The following is a 26,804-nucleotide window of genomic DNA, read 5'->3' on the forward strand; positions in this document are numbered from 1 at the left end:
GAGAAAAGATAAAATCCTAGGAATCCTGACCTTACTCCATGAGTAACCCTTGGATTCACACCAATAAAGATATCTACGCCATACCTTATGGTAAATTTTCCTGGTGACAGGCTTTCGTGCCTGTATTAAGGTATCAATAACTGACTCGGAGAAGCCACGCTTTGATAAAATCAAGCATTCAATCTCCAGGCAGTCAGCCTCAGAGAAATTAGATTTGGATGGTTGAAAGGACCCTGAAGTAGAAGGTCCTGTCTCAGAGGCAGAGACCATGGTGGAAAGGATGACATGTCCACTAGATCTGCATACCAGGTCCTGCGTGGCCACGCAGGTGCTATCAGAATCACTGATGCTCTCTCCTGCTTGATCTTGGCAATCAGTCGAGGGAGCAGAGGAAACGGTGGAAACACATAAGCCAGGTTGAAAGACCAGGGCGCTGCTAGAGTATCTATCAGTGTCGCCTTGGGATCCCTGGACCTGGATCCGTAACACGGAAGCTTGGCGTTCTGGCGAGACGCCATGAGATCCAGTTCTGGTTTGCCCCAACGGAGAATCAGTTGTGCAAATACCTCCGGATGGAGTTCCCACTCTCCCGGATGAAAAGTCTGACGACTTAGAAAATCCGCCTCCGAGTGCTCTACACCTGGGATATGGATAGCTGATAGGTGGCAAAAGTGAATCTCTGCCCAGTGAATTATTTTTGAAACTTCTAACATCTCTAGGGAACTTCTTGTTCCCCCTCGATGGTTGATGTAAGCTACAGTCGTGATGTTGACCGACTGAAATCTGATGTACCTCAGAGTTGCTAACTGAGGCCAAACCTGAAGAGCCTTGAATATCGCTCTTAGTTCCAGAATATTTATTGGAAGGAGAGACTCCTCCTGAGTCCACGATCCCTGAGCCTTCAGGGAGTTCCAGATTGCACCCCAACCTAGAAGGCTGGCATTTGTTGTTACAATAGTCCAATCTGGCATGCGAAGGTCATACCTTTGGACAGATGGACCCGAGATAGCCACCAGGGAAGAGGATCCCTGGTCTCTTGGTCCAGATTCAGTTGAGGGGCCAAATCTGTGTAAATCCCCGCTCCACTGACTGAGTCCATTGCCACTACCATTAAGCCGATTACTTCCATACACTGAGCCACCAAAGGGCGCGGAATGGAATGAAGAACCCGACAGGAATTTAGAAGGTTTGATAACCTGGACTCCGTCAAGGTAAATTTTCATTTCTACAGAATCTATCAGAGTCCCTAGAAAGGAAACTCTTGTGAGTGGGGATAGAGAACACTTTACCTCGTTCACTTTCCACCCATGCGACCTCAGAAATGCCAGTACTACGTCCGTATGAGACTTGGCAATTTGGAAGTTTGACGCCTGTATCAGGATGTCATCTAAATAAGGGGCTACTGCTATGCCCCGCGGCCTTAGGACCGCCAAAAGCGACCCTAGAACCTTTGTAAAGATTCTTGGGGCTGTAGCTAATCCAAAGGGAAGAGCTACAACTGGTAATGCCTGTCTTGAAAGGCAAACCTGAGAAACCGATGATGATCTTTGTGTATCGGAATGTGAAGATAAACATCCTTTAGATCCACTGTAGTCATATGTTGACCCTCCTGGATCAGTGGTAGGATGGTACGAATAGTTTCCATCTTGAACGACGGAACTTTGAGGAATTTGTTTAAGATCTTTAGATCCAAAATCGGTCTGAAGGTTCCCTCTTTTTTGGGAACCACAAACAGATTTGAGTAAAAACCCTGTTCCTGTTCCTCCTTTGGAACTGGATGGATCACTCTCATAACTAGGAGGTCTCGTACACAGTGTAAGAATGCCTCACTCTTTATCTGGTTTGCAGATAATTGTGAAAGGTGAAATCTCCCTTTTGGGGGGGAAGCTTTGAAGTCCAGAAGATATCCCTGGGATATAATTTCCAACGCCCAGGGATCCTGAACATCTCTTGCCCATGCCTGGGCGAAGAGTGAAAGTCTGCCCCCTACTAGATCCGTTACCGGATAGGGGGTCGTTCCTTCATGCTGTCTTAGAGGCAGCAGCAGGCTTTTTGACCTGCTTACCTTTTTTCCAGGTCTGGTTTGGTCTCCAGACCGTCTTGGATTGAGCAAAAGTTCCCTCTTGTTTATTATTAAAGGAAGCTGATGCCGCACCTGCCTTGAAGTTTCGAAAGACACGAAAATTAGACTGTTTGGCCCTAGATTTGGATCTGTCCTGAGGAAGGGCACAACCTTTTCCTCCCGTGATATCAGCAACAATCTCCTTCAAACCAGGCCCGAATAGGGTCTGCCCCTTGAAGGGAATGTTAAGTAGCTTAGATTTTAAAGTCACGTCAGCTGACCATGATTTAAGCCATAGCGCTCTGCGCGCCTGTATAGCAAAACCAGAATTCTTAGCCGTTAGTTTATTCAAATGAACAATGGCATCAGAAATAAAATAATTGGCTAGCTTAAGTGCTCTAAGTTTGCCAAGTATGTCATCCAATGGAGTCTCTACCTGTAAAGCCTCTTCCAGAGACTCAAACCAGTACGCCGCAGCAGCAGTGACAGGGGCAATGCATGCAATGGGCTGTAGGATAAAACCTTGTTGAATAAATATTTTCTTAAGGTAACCTTCTAATTTTTTATCCATTGGCTCTAAAAAAGCACAACTGTCCTCGACAGGGATAGTAGTACGCTTTGCTAGAGTAGAAACTGCTCCCTCCACCTTAGGGACTGTCTGCCATAAGTCCCGTGTGGTGGAGTCTATTGGAAAACATTTTTCTAAAAATAGGAGGGGAAAAGAACGGCACACCTGGTCTATCCCATTCCTTATTAATAATTTCTGTAAACCTTTTAGGTATTGGAAAAACATCAGTACACACCGGCACTGCAAAGCATTTATCCAGTCTACAAAATTTCTCTGGCACTGCAATGGTATCACAGTCATTCAGAGCAGCTAAAACCTCCCTAAGTAACACGCGGAGGTGTTCAAGCTTAAATTTAAATGTAGAAATATTAGAATCAGGTATCTTTCCTGAGTCATTAACATCACCCACTGACAGAAGCTCTCCTTCCTCAGCTTCTGCATATTGTGAGGCAGTATCTGACATGGTTCTTAAAGCGTCAGTATGCTCTGCATTTTGTCTCACCCCAGAGCTATCTCGCTAACCTCTAAGTTCAGGTAGTCTGGCTAATACCGCTGACAGTGTATTATCCATGACAGCTGCCATGTCTTGTAAAGTAAACGCTATGGGCGCCCTAGATGTACTTGGCGCCATTTGAGCATGAGTCCCTTGGGCGGGAGTCAAAGGGAAAGACACGTGGGGAGAGTTAGTCGGCATAACTTTCCCCTCGTCAGATTCCTCTGGTGATAATTTTTTTAAAAACAGAATATGATCTTTATTGCATAAAATGAAATCAGTACATTTGGTACACATTCTAAGAGGGGGTTCCACCATGGCTTTTAAACATAATGAACAAAGAGTTACTTCTATGTCAGACATGTTTATACAGACTAGCAATGAAACTAGCAAGCTTGGAAAACACTTTAAATCAAGTTAACAAGCAAATATAAAAAACTGTACTGTGCCTTTAAGAGAAACAAATTTTGTCAGAATTTGAAAAACAGTGAAAAAATGCAGTAAATCAAACGAAATTTTTACAGTGTATGTAATAGGCTAGCAGAGCATTGCATCCACTTGCAAATGGATGATTAACCCCTTAGTTCAAAAAACGGATAAAAAAAACGAAATAGACGTTTTTATTTTTGTTTTTTTTGTTTGTTTTTTTTAACAGTCACAACCAACTGCCACAGCAAGCTGTGGTCCTACCTTCCCCAATAAACGACTTTGGAAAGCCTTTGAGCCCTTTAGAGATGTCCTATAGCATACAGGGGACCTGTCACAGTTTGTAATTTTAACTGCACCAACTGTAACTTTTATACTATAACAGTGGAAAGCCTCAGTAAAACTGTTTCTAGTCAAAATTTAAGCCAGCCATGTGGAAAAAACTAGGCCCCAATAAAGTTTTATCACCAATGCATATATAAGAACGATTAAACATGCCAGCAAACGTTTATATTGCAATATCATAAGGGTATTACCCCTGGGATACCAGTCGTTATTAAATCATTGTATTCAGGCTTAACTTACATTAATCCGGTATCAGCAGCATTTTATAGTGTTTTCCATCTCTAGAAAAAAATATAACTGCACATACCTGATAGCAGAATAAACTGCACGCCATTCTCTCGCTGAAGTTACCTCATCTGTGTAATCCCCTCAGACATATGTGAGAATAGCAATGGATCTTAGTTACAACCTGCTAAGATCATAGAAACCTCAGGCAGATTCTTCTTCTATTTACTGCCTGAGATAAAATAGCACAACTCCGGTACTATTTAAAAATAACAAACTTTTGATTGAAGAAAATAAACTAACTATATTTAACCACTCTCTCCTACAACATCCTAGCTTGTTGAGAGTTGCAAGAGAATGACTGGCTATGACAGTTAGGGGAGGAGCTATATTACAGCTCTGCTGTGGGTGTCCTCTTGCAACTTCCTGTTGGGAATGAGAATATCCCACAAGTAATGAATGATCCGTGGACTGGATACACCTTACAAGAGAAATGAGGCTCTGCCTAATACAGTGAAAGGCCCTTCCTGACTGGGAAGGTGTCTAAACTAGTGCCTGGCAATAAAAACGTTCCCCAAACAATAAAAGTGTGAAAATTAATTATTAAATAAACGATCAATTTAGCCCTTAAGAGTGTCCACCAGTTAATAGCCCATAATAAGCCCTTTATTCTTTCTAAGTCTAAGAAAATGGCTTACCGATCCCCATGAGGGAAAAATGACAGCCTTCCAGCATTACACAGTCTTGTTAGAAAATGGCTAGTCATACCTTGAGCAGAAAAGTCTGCAAACTGTTCCCCCCAACTGAAGTTCTCTCATCTCAACAGTCCTGTGTGGGAACAGCAATCGATTTTAGTTACTGCTGCTAAAATCATACTCCTCTTTTAAACAGAACTCTTCATCTCTTTCTGTTTCAGAGTAAATAGTACATACCAGCACTATTTTAAAATAACAAACTCTTGATAGAAGAAATAAAAAACTACAACTAACACCACAAACTCCTCACCATCCCCGTGGAGATGCTACTTGTTCAGAGCGGCAAGGAGAATGACTGGGGGGCGGAGCCAGAGGGGGAGCTATATGGACAGCTCTTGCTGTGTGCTCTCCTTGTCTTTCCCTGTAGGAGAATATCCCACAAGTAATGGATTACGCCGTGGACCGGACACACCAATGTTGGAGAAATAGGAACGGCCATGTTGTAACTTGGGTTACCTTCTCTGCTGTGGCCAATTAGGGACAGTTATAAATAGGTCACTAGAGTGTGCATATATCTACACACAAACACATACAATTTATCAGTTTATATTACCATCTCAAAGTGTTTAATGTCCCTTTAAGAGAAAGATAGCAATAGCAGTTACACTGGGTGAAGGAGAAAGACAGTAAGGGTTAAATGTGTATTGTCCTGTAGTACATACCAGAGAATTAAGATTTAAAAGAGAGAGCAATAGCAGTTACACTGGGTGAAGCAGAGACAGGTGATCACTAATGCTGATAGGCACCTGGGCATGCGACTCCTTTAAAAGAGGGTCACTTCTCCCACTGTAGTGCTTATTTTGGGGTGGTAGGGTCCCTTTTATAACCTAAAGCACTGTAAAAGGCATCTAGTATACAGGTGATTTGTAATTTCTACAACAATCACCTGCTATCTAAAAGGGACCTCCACTGAATATGGGCAATTCTCTCCTTTAAGTGAGAGGTAATGTGTGTTGTATGTTGTATTTAGGGCATAGGGGCTCCTTAAGTAGGTAATTACCTCTTTCTAAACTGTCCCCAATGCACATCACACGTACGTACGTACATACATTGTAAGCAGTTTAGCATTTAAACATAGCTTTATTCATGATATAATTAATATGCTTGTTATGACTATATATAACAGATTTACTGGTATATGTAATGTGTTTGGCATATTTGTCATAAAAATATAATTACATGTACAAAAACAAAATTTATGCTTACCTGATAAATTTATTTCTCTTGTGGTGTATCCAGTCCACAGATCATCCATTACTTGTGGGATATTCTCCTTCCCAACAGTAAGCTGCAAGAGGATCACCCACAGCAGAGCGGTCAATATAGCTCCTCCTCTAACTGCCACTCCCAGTTATTCGACCGAAAAGATAAGCAAGAGAAAGGAGAAACCATAGGGTGCAGTGGTGACTGTAGTTTAAAAATAAAACACACCTGGGGGGCGGAGCAAGCTCTGTATCTGAGCAGTCGCAACTCAGAATAGCTCCGGTCCTATCCAGATAATTTACACATTAATGACCGCTCAGGACAGTTATATTTGCTTATGAGCCTTGGAGTATGACCTAGGGAGACTATACACGTACCCTAAAACTAGATTACAGCAGATCTACATAAGACATTACCGCGATTAATGTAGCTACAATCATCAGGGATCGGCCATCTTGCTAACCACATGGAGCTCTGGTTATACCCTGAAGTGCAATATGGAAGAATTAGATACTGCCATACTAACGGCCCTGGAAGCTTTTGACAACTTGATGTCTCTTAGATTTGCGGATCTGAGGGGAGTACTCAGGGACTGCTTTACACTGTCAGCACCCCTGTCAGAATTGGCGATAGCACCGAAGTCTCTAAAGACCCACTTCCCAAGCTCACCACAGTTTGACCCAGATCGTGTGGGAACCCTAGAGGAGCTGGGCAATCAGCATGACCTGATGGTGTTGGAGCCCGCAAAGGAAACCGCTCCAGAAATGCCAGATACAGCCGGAGCGATCCTATCATCGTATGTTACCGAGGGGGATGCGACCTACCTCCCTGATGGAGTCGAGGACTTCAACCTTCTGCTTGACGCAGCAAAGGCTCACCTGCAGGGTCCTGAGAGATCGGAGGAAATCATGCGGCTCGCAACCATGCCCGGCTTAGCAGCCAGGGTCTTACCGAACACTGCAGTTCACCAGCCAATCTCACCAGGTTTAGAGAAAGGGGTTCCAGGCGACCTGCATAGCAGAAGGAGACAGACAGAAGGCCGGAGTATATCCGCAGGAACTACGCCGCAGCAATATCACCTATGCGGGAGGCCCACTACATTACAGGCTTGCATAACAAGGGTCCTTCCAGCGATGCTCACTTTCAAGACTGGTATAGGGTAATAGACTTCCTATAAAACTCAATAATTTAACCATTTGGCTCCTAGAACAATATACTGGACTGTCTTTTTGGGGAAAATTGTTTTGAGACACTTTAACAAGAATAACTCTACCGGAGTTCATAGTTACTGTCTTATGTTTATTATATATTCTGCAGTCCCCTCTCACCCAGTTACTACATATTTTTTTTTTTTTATATGTCCCACCTAAGATGTTAGGTCTTACATGTTTATTGATATAACATCCATGCAACCTCCGATGTATATATTTATTGCATATCTTTAGCTCTGCTGGGGATTTCTATAGAAAATGGTTAGTTAGAACAACGTGGAGCAGCAAAGTCTATTAGAAGTCTTTTTAACCATGAAAGATATGGAACACTCTGTTATTATTACACTGCTATATCTTGGGGTCTTTTTATCTTTTATAATCTGGATGTAACATCTGCTGCAAATGTCCCCCTTTTATAAGTGATTTTTATGTGTCACCTTATTCTCTAAATTCCATGCCTTGAGAAGTATATCTCTCACTCATTTTATAACCCAATTGTCTCTTACTCCTACAGACGTTCTAGCACTGTTTAATTATTGGCTACTAGATATTCTGTTATGAGTCATATTTCCTAATAACTTTATAGCTTTGTGGGTCTCCAACTTTAGCTCTACTGTTAATTAAAACCATATCAGTCTGATGCCAATCCTAAAGGTTTCTCCTATTTAGCAAACTTTTTCTGAGTTTATAACCAACTGGCACATCTAACAAGAAGCCTGTAAGTTCGAGTTAAGTTTGCATGATATAGCTTAATGCTACATACACTGTCACTGTAGGAACTTATAGAGTATATATAGTTTGTTTGCACCTATGTCTTTTACTAATCTAATTTCAAACCAATCCTACCTGTACTACTCTGACTATAGGTCTCTAGAGCAAAGTTTGGCTATCTCTATATTGCTCAGTAGTAATTCTTCTAAATTAAACTAACCCACTTATAGTCCACTTCCCATCCAGTCTCACTAAGACTCCCCCTCTCCTTCCAGACAGACTTTAAGGGTCCAGTAGCTGTCTTATCCATCCCACGTCCCACCCTAGAATATATAATTCCACCTCTCAGTTCCTATAGATACTGCCGGGCTGTTCTAACTGGGAAGGCATGGCTCGGCATAACTTGTCTATTTAACAGAAGAGGAAACCAACCCATACTTAATTATATTATAAGCTCCACCGCATTGATTAGAAGGCTCCGCCCCTCCATTTCCCCCTCTTCTATCTGAGCGGCTTTTTGCCCGCTGATCTCCCCTCCCCCCCTACATATGTCGGCCCAAGAGTGGTCAACACACATACTAACTCTCCACAGACTGAAGCTCTGACTCAGATATGCCATGAAGCGTTTTCCATTGTGTTGTGGAGATCACTTGCCAATAATATAATATAAAATGAAGTTCTATTCCATTTCACCTGCACTTTTGTCTAGCACCATGTTAAAACATGAATATACGTAACTCTCTTATTATATGTTAATACTGTTTTGTCACCAAACTCAGATTACAGACAATGTAAGACTCTCTATGATGTAATATTGTTCTAAAGGTGAATCTTGTTTGTTAATACTTATTTCAACTTCAATAAAAAATTTATTTACAAAAAAAATAAAACACACCTGCCTTAAAATGACAGGGCGGGCCGTGGACTGGATACACCACAAAAGAAAAATTTTTCAGGTAAGCATAAATTTTGTTTTCTCTTGTAAGGTGTATCCAGTCCACGGATCATCCATTACTTGTGGGATACCAATACCAAAGCTATAGGACACGGATGAAGGGAGGGACAAGGCAGGTGCTTAAACGGAAGGCACCACTGCCTGCAAGACCTTTCTCCCAAAAATAGCCTCCGAAGAAGCAAAAGTATCAAATTTATAGAATTTTGAAAAAGTATGAAGCGAAGACCAAGTCGCCGCCTTACAAATCTGTTCAACAGAAGCCTCATTTTTAAAAGCCCATGTGGAAGCTACCGCTCTAGTAGAATGAGCTGTAATCCTTTCAGGAGGCTGCTGGCCAGCAGTCTCATAAGCTAAGCATATTATACTCCTTAGCCAAAAAGAAAGAGAAGTTGCCGAAGCCTTTTGGCCTCTCCTCTGTCCAGAGTAGACAACAAACAATGCAGATGTTTGACGAAAATCTTTAGTAGCTTGTAAATAAAACTTTAAAGCACGAACCACGTCAAGATTGTGTAAAAGACGTTCCTTCTTTGAAGAAGGATTAGGACACAGTGACGGAACAACAATCTCCTGATTGATATTTTTATTAGATACCACCTTAGGTAGAAAACCAGGTTTGGTACGTAAAACTACCTTATCGGAATGAAAAATGAGATAAGGAGAATCACATTGTAAAGCAGATAACTCAGAAACTCTTTGAGCCGAGGAGATAGCTACTAAAAACAAAACTTTCCAAGATAAGAGCTTAATATCTATGGAATGCAAAGGTTCAAACGGAACCCCTTGAAGAACCTTAAGAACTAAATTTAAACTCCAAGGCGGAGCAACAGGTTTAAACACAGGCTTGATTCTGACTAAAGCCTGACAAAACGCCTGAACGTCTGGAACCTCAGCCAGACGTTTGTGCAAAAGAATAGACAGAGCAGAAATCTGTCCCTTTAAGGAACTCGCTGACAAACCCTTCTCCAATCCATCTTGGAGAAAAGATAATATCCTAGGAATCCTGACCTTACTCCATGAGTAACCCTTGGATTCACACCAATGAAGATATTTACACCATATCTTATGATAGATTTTCCTGGTGACAGGCTTTCGCGCCTGTATTAAGGTATCAATGACCGACTCGGAGAAACCACGCTTTGATAAAATCAAGCGTTCAATCTCCAAGCAGTCAGCCGCAGAGAAATTAGATTTGGAAGGTTGAAAGGACCTTGAAGTAGAAGATCCTGTCTCAGAGGCAGAGTCCATGGTGGAAAGGATGACATGTCCACCAGATCTGCATACCAAGTCCTGCGTGGCCACGCAGGTGCTATCAAAATCACTGATGCTCTCTCCTGCTTGACCTTGGCAATCAGACGAGGGAGCAGAGGAAACGGTGGAAACACATAAGCCAGGTTGAAGGACCAAGGCGCTGCTAGAGCATCTATCAGCGCTGCCTTGGGATACCTGGATCCGTAACAAGGAATCTTGGCGTTCTGGCGAGATGCCATGAGATCCAGTTCTGGTTTGCCCCAACGTTGAATCAACTGTGCAAACACCTCCGGATGGAGCTCCCACTCCCCCGGATGAAAAATCTGTCGACTTAGAAAATCCGCCTCCCAGTTCTCTACTCCTGGGATATGGATAGCTGATAGGTGGCAAGAGTTAATCTCTGCCCAACGAATTATCTTTGAAACCTCCAACATCGCTAGGGAACTCCTTGTTCCCCCTTGATGGTTGATGTAAGCTACAGTCGTGATGTTGTCCGACTGAAATCTGATGAACCTCACTGCCGCTAGCTGAGGCCTAAGCCTGAAGAGCATTGAATATCGCTCTTAGTTCCAGAATGCTTATCGGAAGGAGAGCCTCCTCCTGAGTCCATGACCCCTGAGCCTTCAGAGAGTTCCAGACTGCCCCCCAGCCTAGAAGGCTGGCATCTGTTGTTACTATTGTCCAATCTGGCCTGCGGAAGGTCATACCTTTGGACAGATGGACTCGAGATAGCCACCAGAGAAGAGAATCCCTGGTCTCTTGATCCAGATTTAGTAGAGGGGACAAATCTGTGTAATCCCCATTCCACTGACTGAGCATGCAGAATTGCAGCGGTCTGAGATGTAGGCGGGCAAACGGCACTATGTCCATTGCCGCTACCATTAAGCCGATTACTTCCATACACTCAGCCACCGAAGGGCGAGAAGTAGAATAAACAACACGGCAGGAATTTAGAAGTTTTGACAACCTGGCCTCTATCAGGTAAATCCTCATTTTTACAGAATCTATCAGAGTTCCCAGGAAGGAAACTCTTGTGAGAGGGGATAGAGAACTCTTCTTTTCGTTCACTTTCCACCCATGATACCTCAGGAATGCCAGAACAATGTCCATATGGGACTTGGCGATTTGGAAATTCGATGCCTGTATCAGAATGTCGTCTAAGTAAGGGGCTACTGCTATGCCCCGTGGCCTTAGGACCGCCAGAAGTGACCCCAGAACCTTCATAAAGATTCTTGGTGCCGTAGCTAACCCAAAGGGAAGAGCCACAAACTGGTAATGCCTGTCTAGGAAGGCGAACCTGAGAAACCGATGATGATCTTTGTGTATCGGAATGTGAAGATAAGCATCCTTTAAGTCCACTGTAGTCATGTATTGACCCTCCTGGATCATAGGTAGGATGGTTCGAATAGTCTCCATCTTGAAAGATGGGAACCTGAGAAATTTGTTTAGGATCTTGAGATCTAAGATTGGTCTGAAGGTTCCCTCTTTCTTGGGAACCACAAATAGATTTGAATAGAATCCTTGCCCCTGTTCCTCCTTTGGAACTGGGTGGATCACTCCCATAATTAGGAGGTCTTGAACACAATGTAAGAATGCCTCTCTCTTTATCTGGTCTGCAGATAATTGTGAAAGGTGAAATCTTCCTTTTGGGGAGGAAGCTTTGAAGTCCAGAAGATATCCCTGGGACACAATTTCCAACACCCAGGGATCCTGGACATCTCTTGCCCAAGCCTGGGCGAAGAGAGAAAGTCTGCCCCCTACTAGATCCGTTACCGGATCGGGGGCCAATCTTTCATGCTGTCTTAGAGGCAGCAGCAGGCTTCTTGGCCTGTTTACCTTTGTTCCAAGCCTGGTTAGGTCTCCAGACTGGCTTGGACTGGGCAAAATTTCCCTCTTGTTTTGTATTGAAGGAAGATGATGCCGTGCTCGTTTTAAAGTTTCGAAAGGCACGAAAATTAGCTTGTTTGGTCCTTAATTTGTTGGACCTATCCTGAGGAAGGGCGTGACCTTTTCCTCCAGTAATATCAGAAATGATCTTCTTCAGTCCAGGCTCGAATAGGGTCTTCCCCTTGAAGGGAATATTGAGAAGCTTAGACTTTGAAGTAACGTCAGCTGACCAGGATTTAAGCCATAGCGCCTTAGGCGCCTGAATAGCAAAACCTGAGTTCTTAGCCGTTAGTTTAGTTAAATGAACAACGGCGTCAGAAACAAATGAATTGGCTAGCTTAAGCGCTTTAAGCTTGTCAAGTATATCATCCAATGGAGTTTCTACCTGTAAGGCCTCTTCCAGAGACTCAAACCAGAAGGCCACAGCAGCAGTGACCGGGGCAATGAATACAAGAGGCTGGAGAATAAAACCTTGTTGAATAAACATTTTCTTAAGGTAACCCTCTAACTTTTTATCCATTGGATCTAGGAAAGCACAACTGTCCTCGACGGGGATAGTTGTACGCTTAGCTAGGGTAGAAACTGCTCCCTCCACCTTAGGGACTGTTTGCCATAAGTCCCGTGTAGTGGCATCTATTGGAAACATTTTCTTAAAAATAGGAGGGGGAGAGAACGGTACACCTGGTCTATCCCATTCCTTAGTAATAATTTCTGAAAACCTTTTAGGTATTGGAAAAACATCAGTGTAAACAGGCTCTGCATAGTATTTATCCAATCTACACAATTTCTCTGGCACTATAATGGTGTCACAGTCATCCAGAGTAGCTAAAACCTCCCTGAGCAACACGCGGAGATGTTCAAGCTTAAATTTAAATGTTGACATATCAGAATCAGGTTGAAGCATCTTCCCTGAGTCTGAAAAATCACCCACAGAAAGAAGCTCTCCTGCCTCAGCTTCTGCATATTGTGAGGGGATATCAGACATAGCTACTAAAGCGTCAGAGTGCTCTGTATTTTTTCTAGTCCCAGAGCTGTCTCGCTTTCCTTGTAACCCTGGTAGTTTGGACAATACCGCTGTAAGGGTATGATCCATAACTGCCGCCATGTCTTGTAAACGCCATGGGCGCTCTAGATGTACTTGGCGCCTCTTGAGCGGGAGTCCCTTGAGCGGGAGTCAAAGGTTCTGACACGTATGGCGAGTTAGTCGGCATAACTTCCCCCTTGTCAGTTTCCTCTGGTGATACATCTTTTGAGGACAGAATATGATCTTTATAACAAAGTAAAATCAGTACATTTGGTACACATTCTAAGAGGGTGTTCCACAATGGCTTCTAAACATAATGAACAAGGAGTTTCCTCTATGTCAGACATGTTTAAACAGACTAGCAATGAGACCAGCAAGCTTGGAAAACACTTTGATAAATGTAAACAAGCAAAAAATTAAAACGGTACTGTGCCTTTAAGAGAAACAAATTTTGTCAGAAATTGAAAAACAGTGATAAAAAGCAGTAAATCTTACAAAATTTTTACAGTGTGTATAATAGACTAACAGAGCATTGCACCCACTTGCAAATGGATGATTAACCCCTTAGTTTCAAAACCGGATAAAAAAAACGATATAAACGTTTTTCAACAGTCACAACAAACTGCCACAGCTCTGCTGTGGCCCTACCTGCCATATAACGACTTTGAAAGGCACAAAAACCCTTTAGAGAGGTCCTAAGTGTTTAGGGGACTCCTTCAGGAAAACTGGATGTCTCAAGCTGCAAAATCTAATGCGCATTTAGGCGCGAAAATAGGGCCCCTCCCACCCTGTATTCACAGTGAGAGGGCCTAACAAAACTATCCCTAGGCAAAATCTAGCCAGCCATGTGGAAAAAACTGGGCCCCAATAAAGTTTTATCACCAATATGTATAAAAAAACGTTTAAACACTTCCAGCAAACGTTTTATTTTCCAGTAATGTGAGAAAGTAATAAGAATATTACCTTTTGCAGCAAGCATGATACAAGTCGTTATTAAATCACTGTAATCAGGCTTACCTTAAATAAATCCGGTATTAACAACATTTTCTAGCATATTCTTTCTCTAGAAAAATTTAAACTGCACATACCTCATAGCAGGAGACCCTGCACGCCATTCCCCCAGCTGAAGTTACCTCTCTCTTCAGTTATGTGTGAGAACAGCAATGGATATTAGTTACAACCTGCTAAGATCATCAAAGACCACAGGCAGACTCTTCTTCTACTTTCTGCCTGAGGCTAAAATAGTACAACTCCGGTACCATTTGAAAATAACAAACTTTTAATTGAAGATAAACTAAATAAAAACACCACATCTCTCTAGCTACTTCCTTTCTTGTCGAGAGCTGCAAGAGAATGACTGGGAGTGGCAGTTAGAGGAGGAGCTATATTGACAGCTCTGCTCTGGGTGATCCTCTTGCAGCTTCCTGTTGGGAAGGAGAATATCCCACAAGTAATGGATGATCCGTGGACTGGATACACCTTACAAGAGAAATATATAGACATCTAACATACGTACATATTCATCATGCAATATTATTTTTTGATCAACCTATCAAGTATCAATTGAAAAGAACACAAAAGATTAATGTAATTGTGCACATTTGGAATAATAAATTCTAGTTTACCTGTAACAAATTCTCCTCCTCACAGAGATGTTTGTCAACCTTACGGTACAAACTATCCAGCCCTTTTTTCACTTCCTTCCCTGGATAATCCTTTATGACTTTTCTCAGTTCCTGCTTGCTGAACGCTAACTGGTAACTAACTTCCTCATACCCAATACCCTGGGCAACACGAGCTTTAACACCTTCAAAGAAAAACTGCAAAAGAAATTTAAATTACTAATCAGAACATACAAAAACACACGTAGAAAACCTAAAACGAAACCATAAATGGGCACCAATTTTTTTTTTCTGCAACATATCACAAACCTTGCAGTACATAGAAGGTTTTTTTTCTACCTTAGGCAAGGGGTTTAAAACAGGGCTCGACAAACCCAGGAGCCATTGGTTCCTAGAATTTTACCTCTTGGTCCTAACTTTTTGGATCAATCTCCACATAGTTACAGGTAGAAAACCCTTTATCCAAACTGCTTGGGAACAGAAAAAGTTTGGATTTCAGAATACGTTGGATTTTGTAATATTTGCATTTGTAACGTGAGACAACTTGGAAAGGAGATGAAACCAAGTGTAAACAACAATCTCTTATGCCATCTAGGCAATATTTACATGTCATAATACAGCTTATACATGCAACCCAATGGTAGTTTTATATCATTTTTAATACTATCGTATACATACGAACATCAGAAATAGAGTACAGGTAATAGTTGTTTTAAATACATAAAAACTATTTGCATTTTAGAACACAAAAAAACAAACCAAAGACACAGCAATGAAGATTGTGACTTCTTTTTTTTTTTAATATTAAAAGGGATATGAAGGCAATTTTTTTTATGATTCAGATAGAGCATGCAATTTTAAGCAACTTTCTAATTTACTCCTATTATCAATTTTTCTTTGTTCTCTTGGTATCTTTATTTGAAAAAGCAGGGATGTAAGCTTAGGAGCTAGTCCATTTTTTGTTCAGCACCCTGGGTAACACTTGCTGATTGGTGGCTACAAGAAAATGGGTTTCATACCCCATTAACTAAAAAATTTGGATTTCAAAATAAGTTTAGATTTTGAAATTCCAGAATTGGGGATTTCTACCTGTATCTATATTTAAATATAACTGTCTGGCTCCTAAATTTTAAACAGATTTGTCGACCACGGGTTAAAACATAGTATGAATGGCAAATTTAGCTGCTTCGTGGCTCCATATTCATTCAGTTAAATGGTTGCTCAGAGCCTCCAGTGGTTTTTAAAATGCGGTACACATGCATCCATAGGGTCCGATACATACTTTGAATATTTGGGTCATTGGATCAAAAAATGCATTATAAGAGACCCACCTATCACCCCCCAAAACCTTACACACACTGAATCGATGGTGAAAACTCAGGTTTCATGTGAAGGGAGAATTCATCTTGTCATGGCTAATGCTGAATACAAGTTTTTATTTGTTAAAAAGTATGTTTGTAGGGGGGCGTGTCCGTGCAGTGTTCCAGATAGGACGCATTTTCTGAGGGCTCCAACAGAATTTTTGATAATCCGCCGATTATTAATATTTAACAGCAAGCATAAGAATTTTATCACTCACAGCACCGTAGTTCTGGCATCTGGGGTCCGAAATTATCTTTCCTTGCCGTTTATATGACATTGGGGACTCAGAACGGAGACTGGCCTAAGGCGGCAGCCTAATAATAGGTATCCACCTCCCCCCCGGGAAAAGCCGGGTTATCAGTGCTGCCGGAGTACTCTGGCTTACTGAATCTTTTCAATTTCTATCTATAGCTGGACTCAAAGCTAACCGACAAACTACCAAATATAACCAACCGAAGGAAGTGTGCGGGCCTTCTTACATCTCATTGAGCAATGTCATGCCTGGGAGAACTGAGGCTGCAACAGCATCCTTTAACGTCCCTTGAAAAATTAGAGAGACTTTTTGAAAAACTGATTGAGGGAGCGCCATATGACTACCTGATGGACAAGCTATTCACTAACAGCACACTGTCTACCCAGCGTGAGGGAACTGCAGACCCCGGCAGTCAAAATGGTGTTACACCCATGGCGCACATATTACCTAATGCAGAACCTCACACGTCTTCTACAAGAAAACTTGACTCTGCGCACTGCTATGGAGACTCACAGCTACAAGTGGATAGTGGCCAAGTTCCAGGCGTCATGTCTCCTAAAATAGCGGGCCCAGCCTCTGAGCGCTCTGATATCGGGGACCGCTGCCCGGTTTCAGCAGGTTCGTATATGGCGCCCGCTAGAGTACCGAAGCCCATCAGAGTGGAGTATGCCCTAAGAGAACAGATTGCACCATATGATAGTCTCTTTTATATGAGAGGAGACAAGATAATTACCCCTTGTGCAATTTTGAGGCAAACGGACTTGCGGGAACCCCCAGAGACGCTAAAGAGATTTTCTGATCAGCCTGTACAACATGTCTCATCATCAACAGGTGAATATGGAAGGCGGATATATTTACCTGCCTCAGCTGGGGGCATCTATATCTTCCATGGTGAGGGTTATATCCCGAGAACAGGAGAGGGGTAGTTTGCGGATGCACCTCTCAGGCACTACACAGCGGAATCAGCCCCTCGCCGGTAAATCTGCCTATTAACAATAAACTTATCTTATAGACTTTATAAAGGATTACTATCCGTGTTTCTGTACCATATATCCTATTCAGAACGCTCTATACCTCACAGCAATGTCTTTCAAAATATAGATGATCACGTAGATAGGCAGGCAGCCTCCCTTCTCCAGTGCCATTTCACTAACTGTCAAGTCAAAGATTTGAGCGACCCTGGCAGGACATTGCCATGCAACCTAACAAATTCTTGTAGCTACTCACAGTAAAAACGGGGCCACTGTTAATAAGTTTTTATGTTTTCCATATGCCTAACGTGTATTAATGCTAGCACATACGTTACAATTTTGAGTGCTGGGACTTGGTTTTCATAAGACTGTAACTCAGAATTAATATCACACAGTCCTGGTCCAGTCTTGGTCCTATGGGTACTTTCATTACTTACACAATATGCTCATATTACTGTTTTTAGAGGCCAATTTGCATGCTTCATATCTTAACCGGGTTTCTTCCCTATACTTATAGTTTAATTAAGTTACCAGCACCTCGATAAAACAGCATAAACTGTAATAATACTATCTATTTAACAAATAACAAAAACTTATGTGTGCTATATCTCAGCTTTTGGTTGTCTAAGGGATAAATTGATTGTTGGGTTGTGGTTATTATTTAGCCTTTTATATAATAGGCAAGTCCAATAATTGTTTTTACTTTGTGACATGATGCTTTTGTTTTGTTCTTGTTTAAAATGTGGACACTCATATTTTTATAATTACAGACAGAATTAACTAAACTATATCTATATATACTATATAGTACTGGTCACGTATATTAGTGAAACTACCTTTATCATTTGAAAGTGATCACATGTAATTGAATCTACTACAACTGTAACCTAAACAGTATTTTGTTGTCTGTACTTTGTTTTGTTTTTTTCCACAATAAAAATATTTAAAAAAAAAAAAAAAAAAAAAAAGTATGTTTGTAGCACTCTGTTGTTATGAACATTTGATATTCTATGTTTGCAACAAATGCTAACTCTCCCTCTTTCTCAAGGTAACAGTCAAATATTCAAATGATAACTTTCAAATACGGATTCTCATAGACTTTCTATAAAAAGTTTGGAATGTGATAATTTGTTCCAAAGGACAACATAAGGACATTTACCCATTCCTAGCAGTGGACCAACTAATTTACCTGTGAACAAAACTTTATGAAATATAGTGGGCAGATTACAAGTAGAACTTAATTTTGTGCTTCCGCTAAAGCGCTAATTACGCTAGAATTAAACTTTTTGTGATTGTCCGATTGCCCTGGTATTATGAGTTGATGAGCGCAAACAGTTTCTAGGGAAATTAGACTGTTGCACAAACAATAACCTATTCCCCCATAGAAGTCAATGGAGAGAAAAAAGTGGAAAAAAAACCTAATACCCGACTCGTGCACAAACACGATTGCATATTTTCATATGCACGTACCCGATCACACTAATATGCGTAAGCCCCGACATGAAAATATGAATATTTCATAAATATGTTTTTATCTACCTAACTGCAAAGGGCTTCAATGCACTTCTATATATGTATACATATGTATTTATGTATATGTGTGTATATATATATATATATATATATATATATATAAATATATATACACACAGTATATATATATATAAATATATATACATACATACATACACACATATAAATTATATATATATACATATATATATACATACATATATATATATATATATATATATATATATATATATATATACACACACATACAGCTGTAGAACCATTTTCGGTTCAGCACCCTGGGTAGTGCTTGCCGATTGGTGGCTAATCAGCAAGCACTACCCAGGTGCTGAACCAAAAATGGTCTGGCTCCTAAGCTTACATTCCTGATGTTCAAATAAAGATACCAAGAGACAGTAAAAAAATTATAAAAGGAATTTGAAAGATTCATTTTAATTTGCTTCATGATCCCTACTTATAATATAACTCTCATATTCAGGGCCCGATGATCTATGTGCAGAATTATGTAACATTAACCTAGCAGTACCTGTAAGAAAAAATGCAAATTAAAGATTTAACCCTCAAACTTTACTTACTTCTTCACCATCCTCTTCTACTCCACTGTTTGTTTTTTTTCAAAAGTGCCTCATGGGCTGTCCGATCGCACAATTAAACTAAATGTAAGTAAAGTTTTGAGGGAATTAAATCTTTAATTTGCATTTTTTTCTTACAGGTACTACTAGGCTAATGTTACACAATCCTGCATATAGTGCAGAACTATGTAGCATTAATGAGAAGGCTGACTGTCCCTTTAACTGTGAGCAGCATGCCTGAACTGTATTATAATGTAACATGGAAGAATACCGTTAGTTTTTCCAGTGGATGTCCTAGGGAGTTTATAACGTAATTCTGTAAATGGTCATTATATTTCTGTTTGGCTTCTTTCTTTTCTGCTTCCAAACATGATATCTTCAAACGAGATAGTGTAGCAAAAATATGGTGGAAGTTCTCCATCATTACTACGTCCCTAGGTGTCTTCTGGCTTTCATTGGCAACTTTTTCCACTAGAAAAACAAAACAGATAAATCACTTTGTTATTTTTAAATATCAATACCCAGAAAACAATACTATGTAATATGGTATTACACTATTCCACACTATTATTTCTGGGTATTGGTTTCTGCAGTGTATAAATTCTACACAGTGGAAGATTTAGTATCACATTTATTAATACTACTATTTATTATTAAATAGGTTTATTTACTTGCAAGAGATCATTGTAACATTTTATTTCTTGAAATCACTAATACAAATCATTACAGAAAACAAAGGTGATATATTGGTCTTATTCTGACAATCAATGAGATTAAAAATAAATGCAGTTTATGATTTTACAACATTTTATGCTCAACTAGCTTTAGGCTTGTAGCCAAACTTCCCATAACTAATGTGATAGAGTTTCACCACTACAAATAAAAAAGAGGATATCAAAGTGATCTTCACTATGCACCCCCAGCATATTTTTCATAGAACTGCAGGGTGAGAAGTTTAACTGAGGACTGATCCTATTAAAGTCTAAACAGGAAAAGTTAGTGGTCATGGTCACTGTGTAGTTTACTAGCAAAAGCCCTAAAAATGTTCTCATGTTAATGTCAGAACTAATTATAATCACGTTTTTTTATACATCCTATCTGGAGGCACTGAATATATTTTAGCTCATTGTCTCCATAATTTGAATTGCAATTGAAGGGACATGAAACTTAAAAAATGTCCTTCATGATTCAGATAGAACACGCAAATTTAAACAACTTTCCAATATACTTCTATTATATAATTTACTTAGTTCTCTTGGTATCATTTGCTGAAAATCATACCTAGGTAGGCTCAGGAGCTGGGAGCTAGCTGCTGTTTGGTGGCTGCACATATATGCCCTCTTGTCATTGGCTTTCTGATGTGTTCAACTAGCTCCCAGTAGTGTATTATGGCTCTTTCAACGAAAGATATCAATAGAATGAAGCATCATTGATGATAGAAGTAAATTGTAAAAGTTGTTTAAAAATATTTGCGCTATTTGAATCATGAAAACATAAATTATGCTTACCTGATAATTTTCTTTTCTTCAGATGGAAAGAGTTCACAGCTGCATTCATTACTTTTGGGAATTCAGAACCTGATCACCAAAAGGAGGCAAAAACACCCCAGCCAAAGGCTTAAATACCCCTCCCACTTCGTTCATCCCCCAGTCATTCTGCCGATGAACAAGGAACAGTAGAAGAAATAGGGTGAAAAGGTGCCAGAAGAACAAAAAACAGACGCCCCACAGAAAAAATACGGGTGGGGAGCTGTGGACTCTTTCTATCTGAAGAAAAGAAAATGATCAGGTAAGCATAATTTATGTTTTTCTTCATAAATGGAAAGAGTCCACAGCTGCATTCATTACTTTTTGGGAAAACAATACCCAAGCTATAGAGGACACTGAATGCAAAAACGGGAGGGTACAAGAGGCAGCCCATTCTGAGGGCACCAGGCCTGAAAACCCCTACCCAACATAATCCCGCTTCGTCCGAAGCCAAGAACATCTTTGAAAAAAAGGAAAAGGCCCAAGGACACTGACCCGCAGATAGTCCACAGCCTTGCTAGAGACCGCAGGAACTAGACTCGACTGAGTCAACAGCCTCCAGGAGACACCGTCGCCCAGCAGTCGGTCTCCAAACAACACACCCCTTACTAAAGAAAGGGAACAAACTACTGTATTCTTCCACAAAGAAGAAAAGGCACAGAGAAAAAATGATCATACTTGTAAAGCGCAGCTAATCCCCCTTAAGGGACTCAAGGTGCTGCTCATTTTTTCAACCTCGAAAGGAGGAAAGGCTGAGTAAACCTAGCCGGGGATCGAACTTGCAACCCTCGGTTTGCTACAGTGCAGAGTAGCCACAGTGCATTAGTATGCTGAGCTAGCTGTCCAGCTAGCATAAGGAACTTCAGACCAACAGAGACCCACCAGTCTCATAGAAACAAGGGGAGGCAACGCCCAGACCCCAGGAAAACAGAAATCACTGGATAAGGCCAGGAGTCTGCAACCGCAAAAAGGTAGCTCAGAATACCGAAATATTGAGAAATGAAACTTTGTGCAGCAAGCTCAGATAGGTCTGCCGAACAACACCTGAAGCAAAAACACTGCACACTGCAGTCATCAAAAAATGACTTGCAGGGAAAGCTGAAAGCAGCTGAAGATAGGATCCTTCAGATTGCTAAGTATCCACTAACAAGCAGATAAAGTTGCAGGCTATCCAAGAGCCGCCAGTCCGTCCCACAAATCTTGAACACGGAGAAAGGAGAAACCTCAAGAGGCTTACCGTACCTCAAATGCTCAGAGGACGAATTTAGCAGAGCAAAAGATCTCAGATCCTGCTCCAACACCGGACCAGCCCAAGCGACAGACATGTCTGAAAGACAGAAGGGACAGAAAGACCCCAACCACCAGCCCCCAGGGAATGGAACGAAAAAGGGGGGACTCACCCACACCAACAGAGCTTGGGTGCCAACCCAATCTGCTCCACCAAATAAGGCACTTCCAAGGAGAACCCCCTGGGACCCGGAACAGAGAAAAGTGCAATAGATCAGTAGGAAGACCTGTCACAGCTCTCTTAGACAGTCTCTATATAGAAAGATCAAATTCCAAAAGGTGGAACAGAGCCCACAAAGCAGCATATGCTGCCCCTCCCAGAAATAAGCCACCTGATCCAACTTCCTAAACACAGGGCAGGACAAAGACCCTCCAGAGAGAAGAAACCCCACCTCTAAAAGAAACAAGTCCTAAAAGGACACTTTCAAAGAGACCATGAAAGGCAAAACCGTAAGAACAGCGGTATGAAGGACCTAAATCCTCCAAGCCTTCAACCCACAACAGGAAGGAACGCTCTAGTTTCCGGAAACGACTTAGCATGTTGCCGCAGATCTAAACGGAGTCCTGGCCCACTAGCTTGAAAGGCGAATGAAAACTAAACCAATCCTCCATGCCCATAAGCAACCACGGACCCTCAAGTCCTCTCAGGATGCTAGTTGAAGCTTGTAAAATAAAATAAGTAAACAACACAAATCATATTGTGATCACTAGGCACCCTCACCAGACCAACCGAACATAAAAAGGCGCCACGTGTCTGAACTAGGCCTCAAAGACAGAAGGATTTGTACTCAGTCAGGACCAGCCTGAAAGCAAGGGTCCCAGCACTGTCAAGGCCACATAGAGTCTCCCCCGAGATGGAGGGATAAAGAACAGTCAGACAAACTTTTGTAAACAGTGCGACCACTGGTTACGGCTGACAGGACTACTTAAAACTCCAGTCCCATGCCAAAGAGTACTACCCTCCATTAAAGACTATCGAAAATGTCTGACACTTCTCTGCCAACCTCCTGGGACAAAAGGCAAAGACTGGGGGAAGAGGGGAGTGGGAGGAGTATTTAAGCTTTTGTCTGGGGTGTCTTTGCCTCTTCCTGTGGAATGCAACTGTGGACTCTTTCCATTAATGAAGAAAATAACATTTTGGGGTTTCATGTCCCTTTAAGTGACCTACACTATAGACAAAGCTAGTATGTATAGTTTAGAGTAGAGAAGGGAAAAAGGTGACATGATAGAAACCTTCAAATATATGAGTGGACTTAAAGGAATAGTATAGTCAAAATTAAACTTTCATGATTTAGATAGAACCTTCAATTTTAAGCAACTTTCTATTTTATTCCTATTATCAAATTGCCATTGTTCTCTTGGTATCTTTATCCAGCCCATTTTTTGTTCAGCACCTGGGTAGCGCTTGCTGATTGGTGTCTAAATGTATCAATCCAATCAGCAAGCGCTACCTAGGTGCTGCACCAAAAATGGACCGGCTCCTAAAATAAAGATACCAAGAGAACGAAGAAAACTAATTATGCTTACCTGATAATTTTCTTTTCTTTCAATGGAAAGAGTCCACAGCTGCATTCATTACTTTTGGGAAATAAGAACCTGGCCACCAGGAGACACCCCAGCCAAAGCCCTAAATATTCCTCCCACTACCCTCATCCCCCAGTCATTTTGCCAAGGAACAAGGAACAGTAGAAGAAATATCTGGGTAAAAAGGTGCCAGAAGAATAAAAAACAAAGACGCCCCACATAAAAAAAGACGGATGGGGAGCTGTGGACTCTTTCCATCGGAAGAAAATAAAATTATTAGGTAAGCATAATTTATGTTTTTCTTCATAAATGGAAAGAGTCCACAGCTGCACTCATTACTTTTGGGAAAACAATACCCAAGCTATAGAGGACACTCGATGCTAAAACGGGAGGGTACAATAGGCGGCCCATTCTAAGGGCACCAGGCCCGACACCGCTACCAAACAAAAAATCCCCCTTCGTCCGAAGCCGAGAAAACAAAAAGGGAAAAGGCCCCAAGGACACTGACCAACAGATAGCCCGGAAGCCTAGCTAGAGACCGCAACATCAGACACAACTGAGCCAACAGTCCTCCGGGAGACACCGTCGCCCAACAGTCGGTCCCCCACCACACACCGTTTACTAGAAAAAGGAACCCCCGCTGAAACTCCCAAAGGAATAAGGCAAGTAAGAACCAAATGGGAGCTGAAAGGTTACCACAAACTCCATAAAAGGAAAAACCCCCATCAAACCAAGCTCGCAATACCTAAATGGGTCCTGACAACAAGGGGAGGCAACGCCCAATCCAAATAGAAACCACTGGTTTAGAACCGGTAGCAGAACAGAGAAAAAGTTCTCCCAACATCCTGCAGGGATTGAAATAGCTAGCTAGCACTCAATCAAGGCTCAAACAGCTGTAGCTGGCTTCAAAGAGCAACCCTTCACTTGCCAGGCAGCAAGTCAACCAGCGCCTAGTAACAACTGAAAATTGGCAAAATTACATGTAGCAGACCCAGATGAAGGTAAACACCTGAGTCAAGAACACGCAGCCATCCTCAGGATGACACAGAAGAATACATGCTAGAAGTGGAGTTCTAAACCTCCACTACAGAAGGCACACTCTAGGCAACTGAAACCGCCAGACGTACACATAGGTCTCAAAATAAAAGAAGAGCACAGAACCTCAACGAGGACCAATGCGCCCCCAAGATCCGAAAGAACAACGGATCTCAGGAACTACCTCTAGCCGGGCCAGCCCAAGCATTGACAGGTCTGAAATCAGGGGACCAGAAAAACCCCAGGCTCAAACAACGAGCAGAGAAAATGGCACAGCCATTACAATAGTGCTCAGGTGCCAACACAAAATACCACATGGAGACCGTCGACAAGGCCGTAGACCTAGAGATCTAGCCAAAGGCCCAACATAGACTCAAGGCGGAGCCAGCAACTCTCCAAATGGACAGAACAACCGATCTCTGAAATAGGTTAACCCGTCTGTCCTAACCTCCTGAAGCCAGGAGAAACCCTAAGATAGGGACCACACTTCCGAAGGATATAAGCCCCTCCCAAGACAAAGGAGGCCAGAAGGACAGAGCACAACCATAGGCTGAACCGAGAGAACATTTCTCCAACGCCCTGACCTGGAAGGAATCCCCTTAAAGGGACACTCAATCAAAATTAAACTTTGATTATTCAGATAGAGCATGCAATTTTAAACAACTTTCCAATTTACTTCCATTAACAAAATGTGCACAATCTTTTTATATTTAAACTTTTTGAGTCACCAGCTCCTACTGAGCATGTGCAAGAATAAGCGTGTATGCATTTGTGAATGGCTGTTTGCTGTCACATGGTACGTGTATGCATTTGTGATAGGCTGATGGCTGTCACATGGTACAGGGGGAGTGGAAAAGACATAACTTTTAAAATTGTCAGAAAAAAAAATCCACTACTCATTTGAAGTTCAGACTAACTGCTATTGCATTGTCTTGTTATCTTGCATTTGTTGATTATGCAAATCTACTCTGTTGACTGGTCCTTTAAGATTTTAACTGGCTAGCACACAGATCAAGGTGCCATAGCTGCAGAGGTTCCACAGAGAACCCCTTTGCTTGCAGAGCAGTGAAGCCATCACTCTTTCAGCCAGCTGACCAAGGGAAACCGACCAAGGTGAAAGGCAAGCCCAGTGGGCATCGGCACCCAGAAAAACCTGGTCAACTGAACCAGTTCAACTTGCCTAACCAAAGGACATCGCCCAAGTTTCCTGGAACTGGGGAACCCTGGACCATCTCTAGATCCTAACAGTTCTGTACAACCCGCAACGAGATCCACAAAGGAAACGCTGAGTCAGCTAGCGGAAGATCCAGAGCGAGGAGAGGTTCGAGCCCCCAAATAAACAAGAACCCGGAAAATGAAATCCCCCCATCTGATATAAAACCATACCCCCGGGAGATACCATACAAATGTCCAACGTAAAACGGACAACAAGAAAAACTTGCAAGTCCCGACCAGCAGACGAGACCACCCCTTGCCAGAGTCCAACGCTCCAAGGAGCTAAGAGCGTCAGAAGGCCAAACCACTCAAAACAGCAGTAAGGAGGCTCTATGCCCCCAATCCTCCCAAGAGAGGAAGGAAACTCTAGGCCCGAGAAAATCAGAGGCAAGAGAGTGACGCAGTGGTACTCCACTGACCCGGTCACCAGATTGAATGCTGAATAAGGACTGCCACAATCCTCCCAGCTATACGGATCCTTTTAGAGTGTTTAGCTGAACTTGTAAAGAAAAACAAGAAAACACACAAAAATAACACACTCAGCGCCCCACCAGACCAGCCAGGCAGAACAGGCGCCACGTGTCTGAATAAGCCACAGGACAGAAGATCTGAATCCCAGCAGGACCAGCCGCAGCTGGGTTTATAACTGTCAAGCTGGCTAAATCCTCCCTCAAAGGAGAAGTTAAAACAGTCAAACCTAGGACTAAACGTGTCCCTTAACAAACTTCCGAAGAAGCAACCAGAGAGAATCGATCCCAGAAGTTCCGAAGGAAACACAATTGAAATGAAAA

General features: G+C 41.8%; 1 protein-coding gene across 9 annotated transcripts in view; it reads right to left on the reverse strand.

The window, feature by feature from the left end:
- Positions 1 to 26,804, reverse strand: part of EXOC1 (exocyst complex component 1) — a 290,111-nt gene that overhangs the window by 35,032 nt on the left and 228,275 nt on the right. For all 9 annotated transcript variants that reach the window (XM_053703947.1, XM_053703952.1, XM_053703946.1 and 6 more), the window contains 2 exons: positions 19,698 to 19,897; positions 14,739 to 14,933 (listed from right to left, as the gene is read on the reverse strand). In XM_053703947.1, the coding sequence (XP_053559922.1) occupies positions 14,739 to 14,933; positions 19,698 to 19,897 (395 nt within the window). The remainder of the gene's footprint in view (positions 1 to 14,738; positions 14,934 to 19,697; positions 19,898 to 26,804) is intronic.

This window comes from Bombina bombina, chromosome 2, assembly GCF_027579735.1.
Source record: "Bombina bombina isolate aBomBom1 chromosome 2, aBomBom1.pri, whole genome shotgun sequence".
Classification (NCBI taxonomy): domain Eukaryota; kingdom Metazoa; phylum Chordata; class Amphibia; order Anura; family Bombinatoridae; genus Bombina; species Bombina bombina.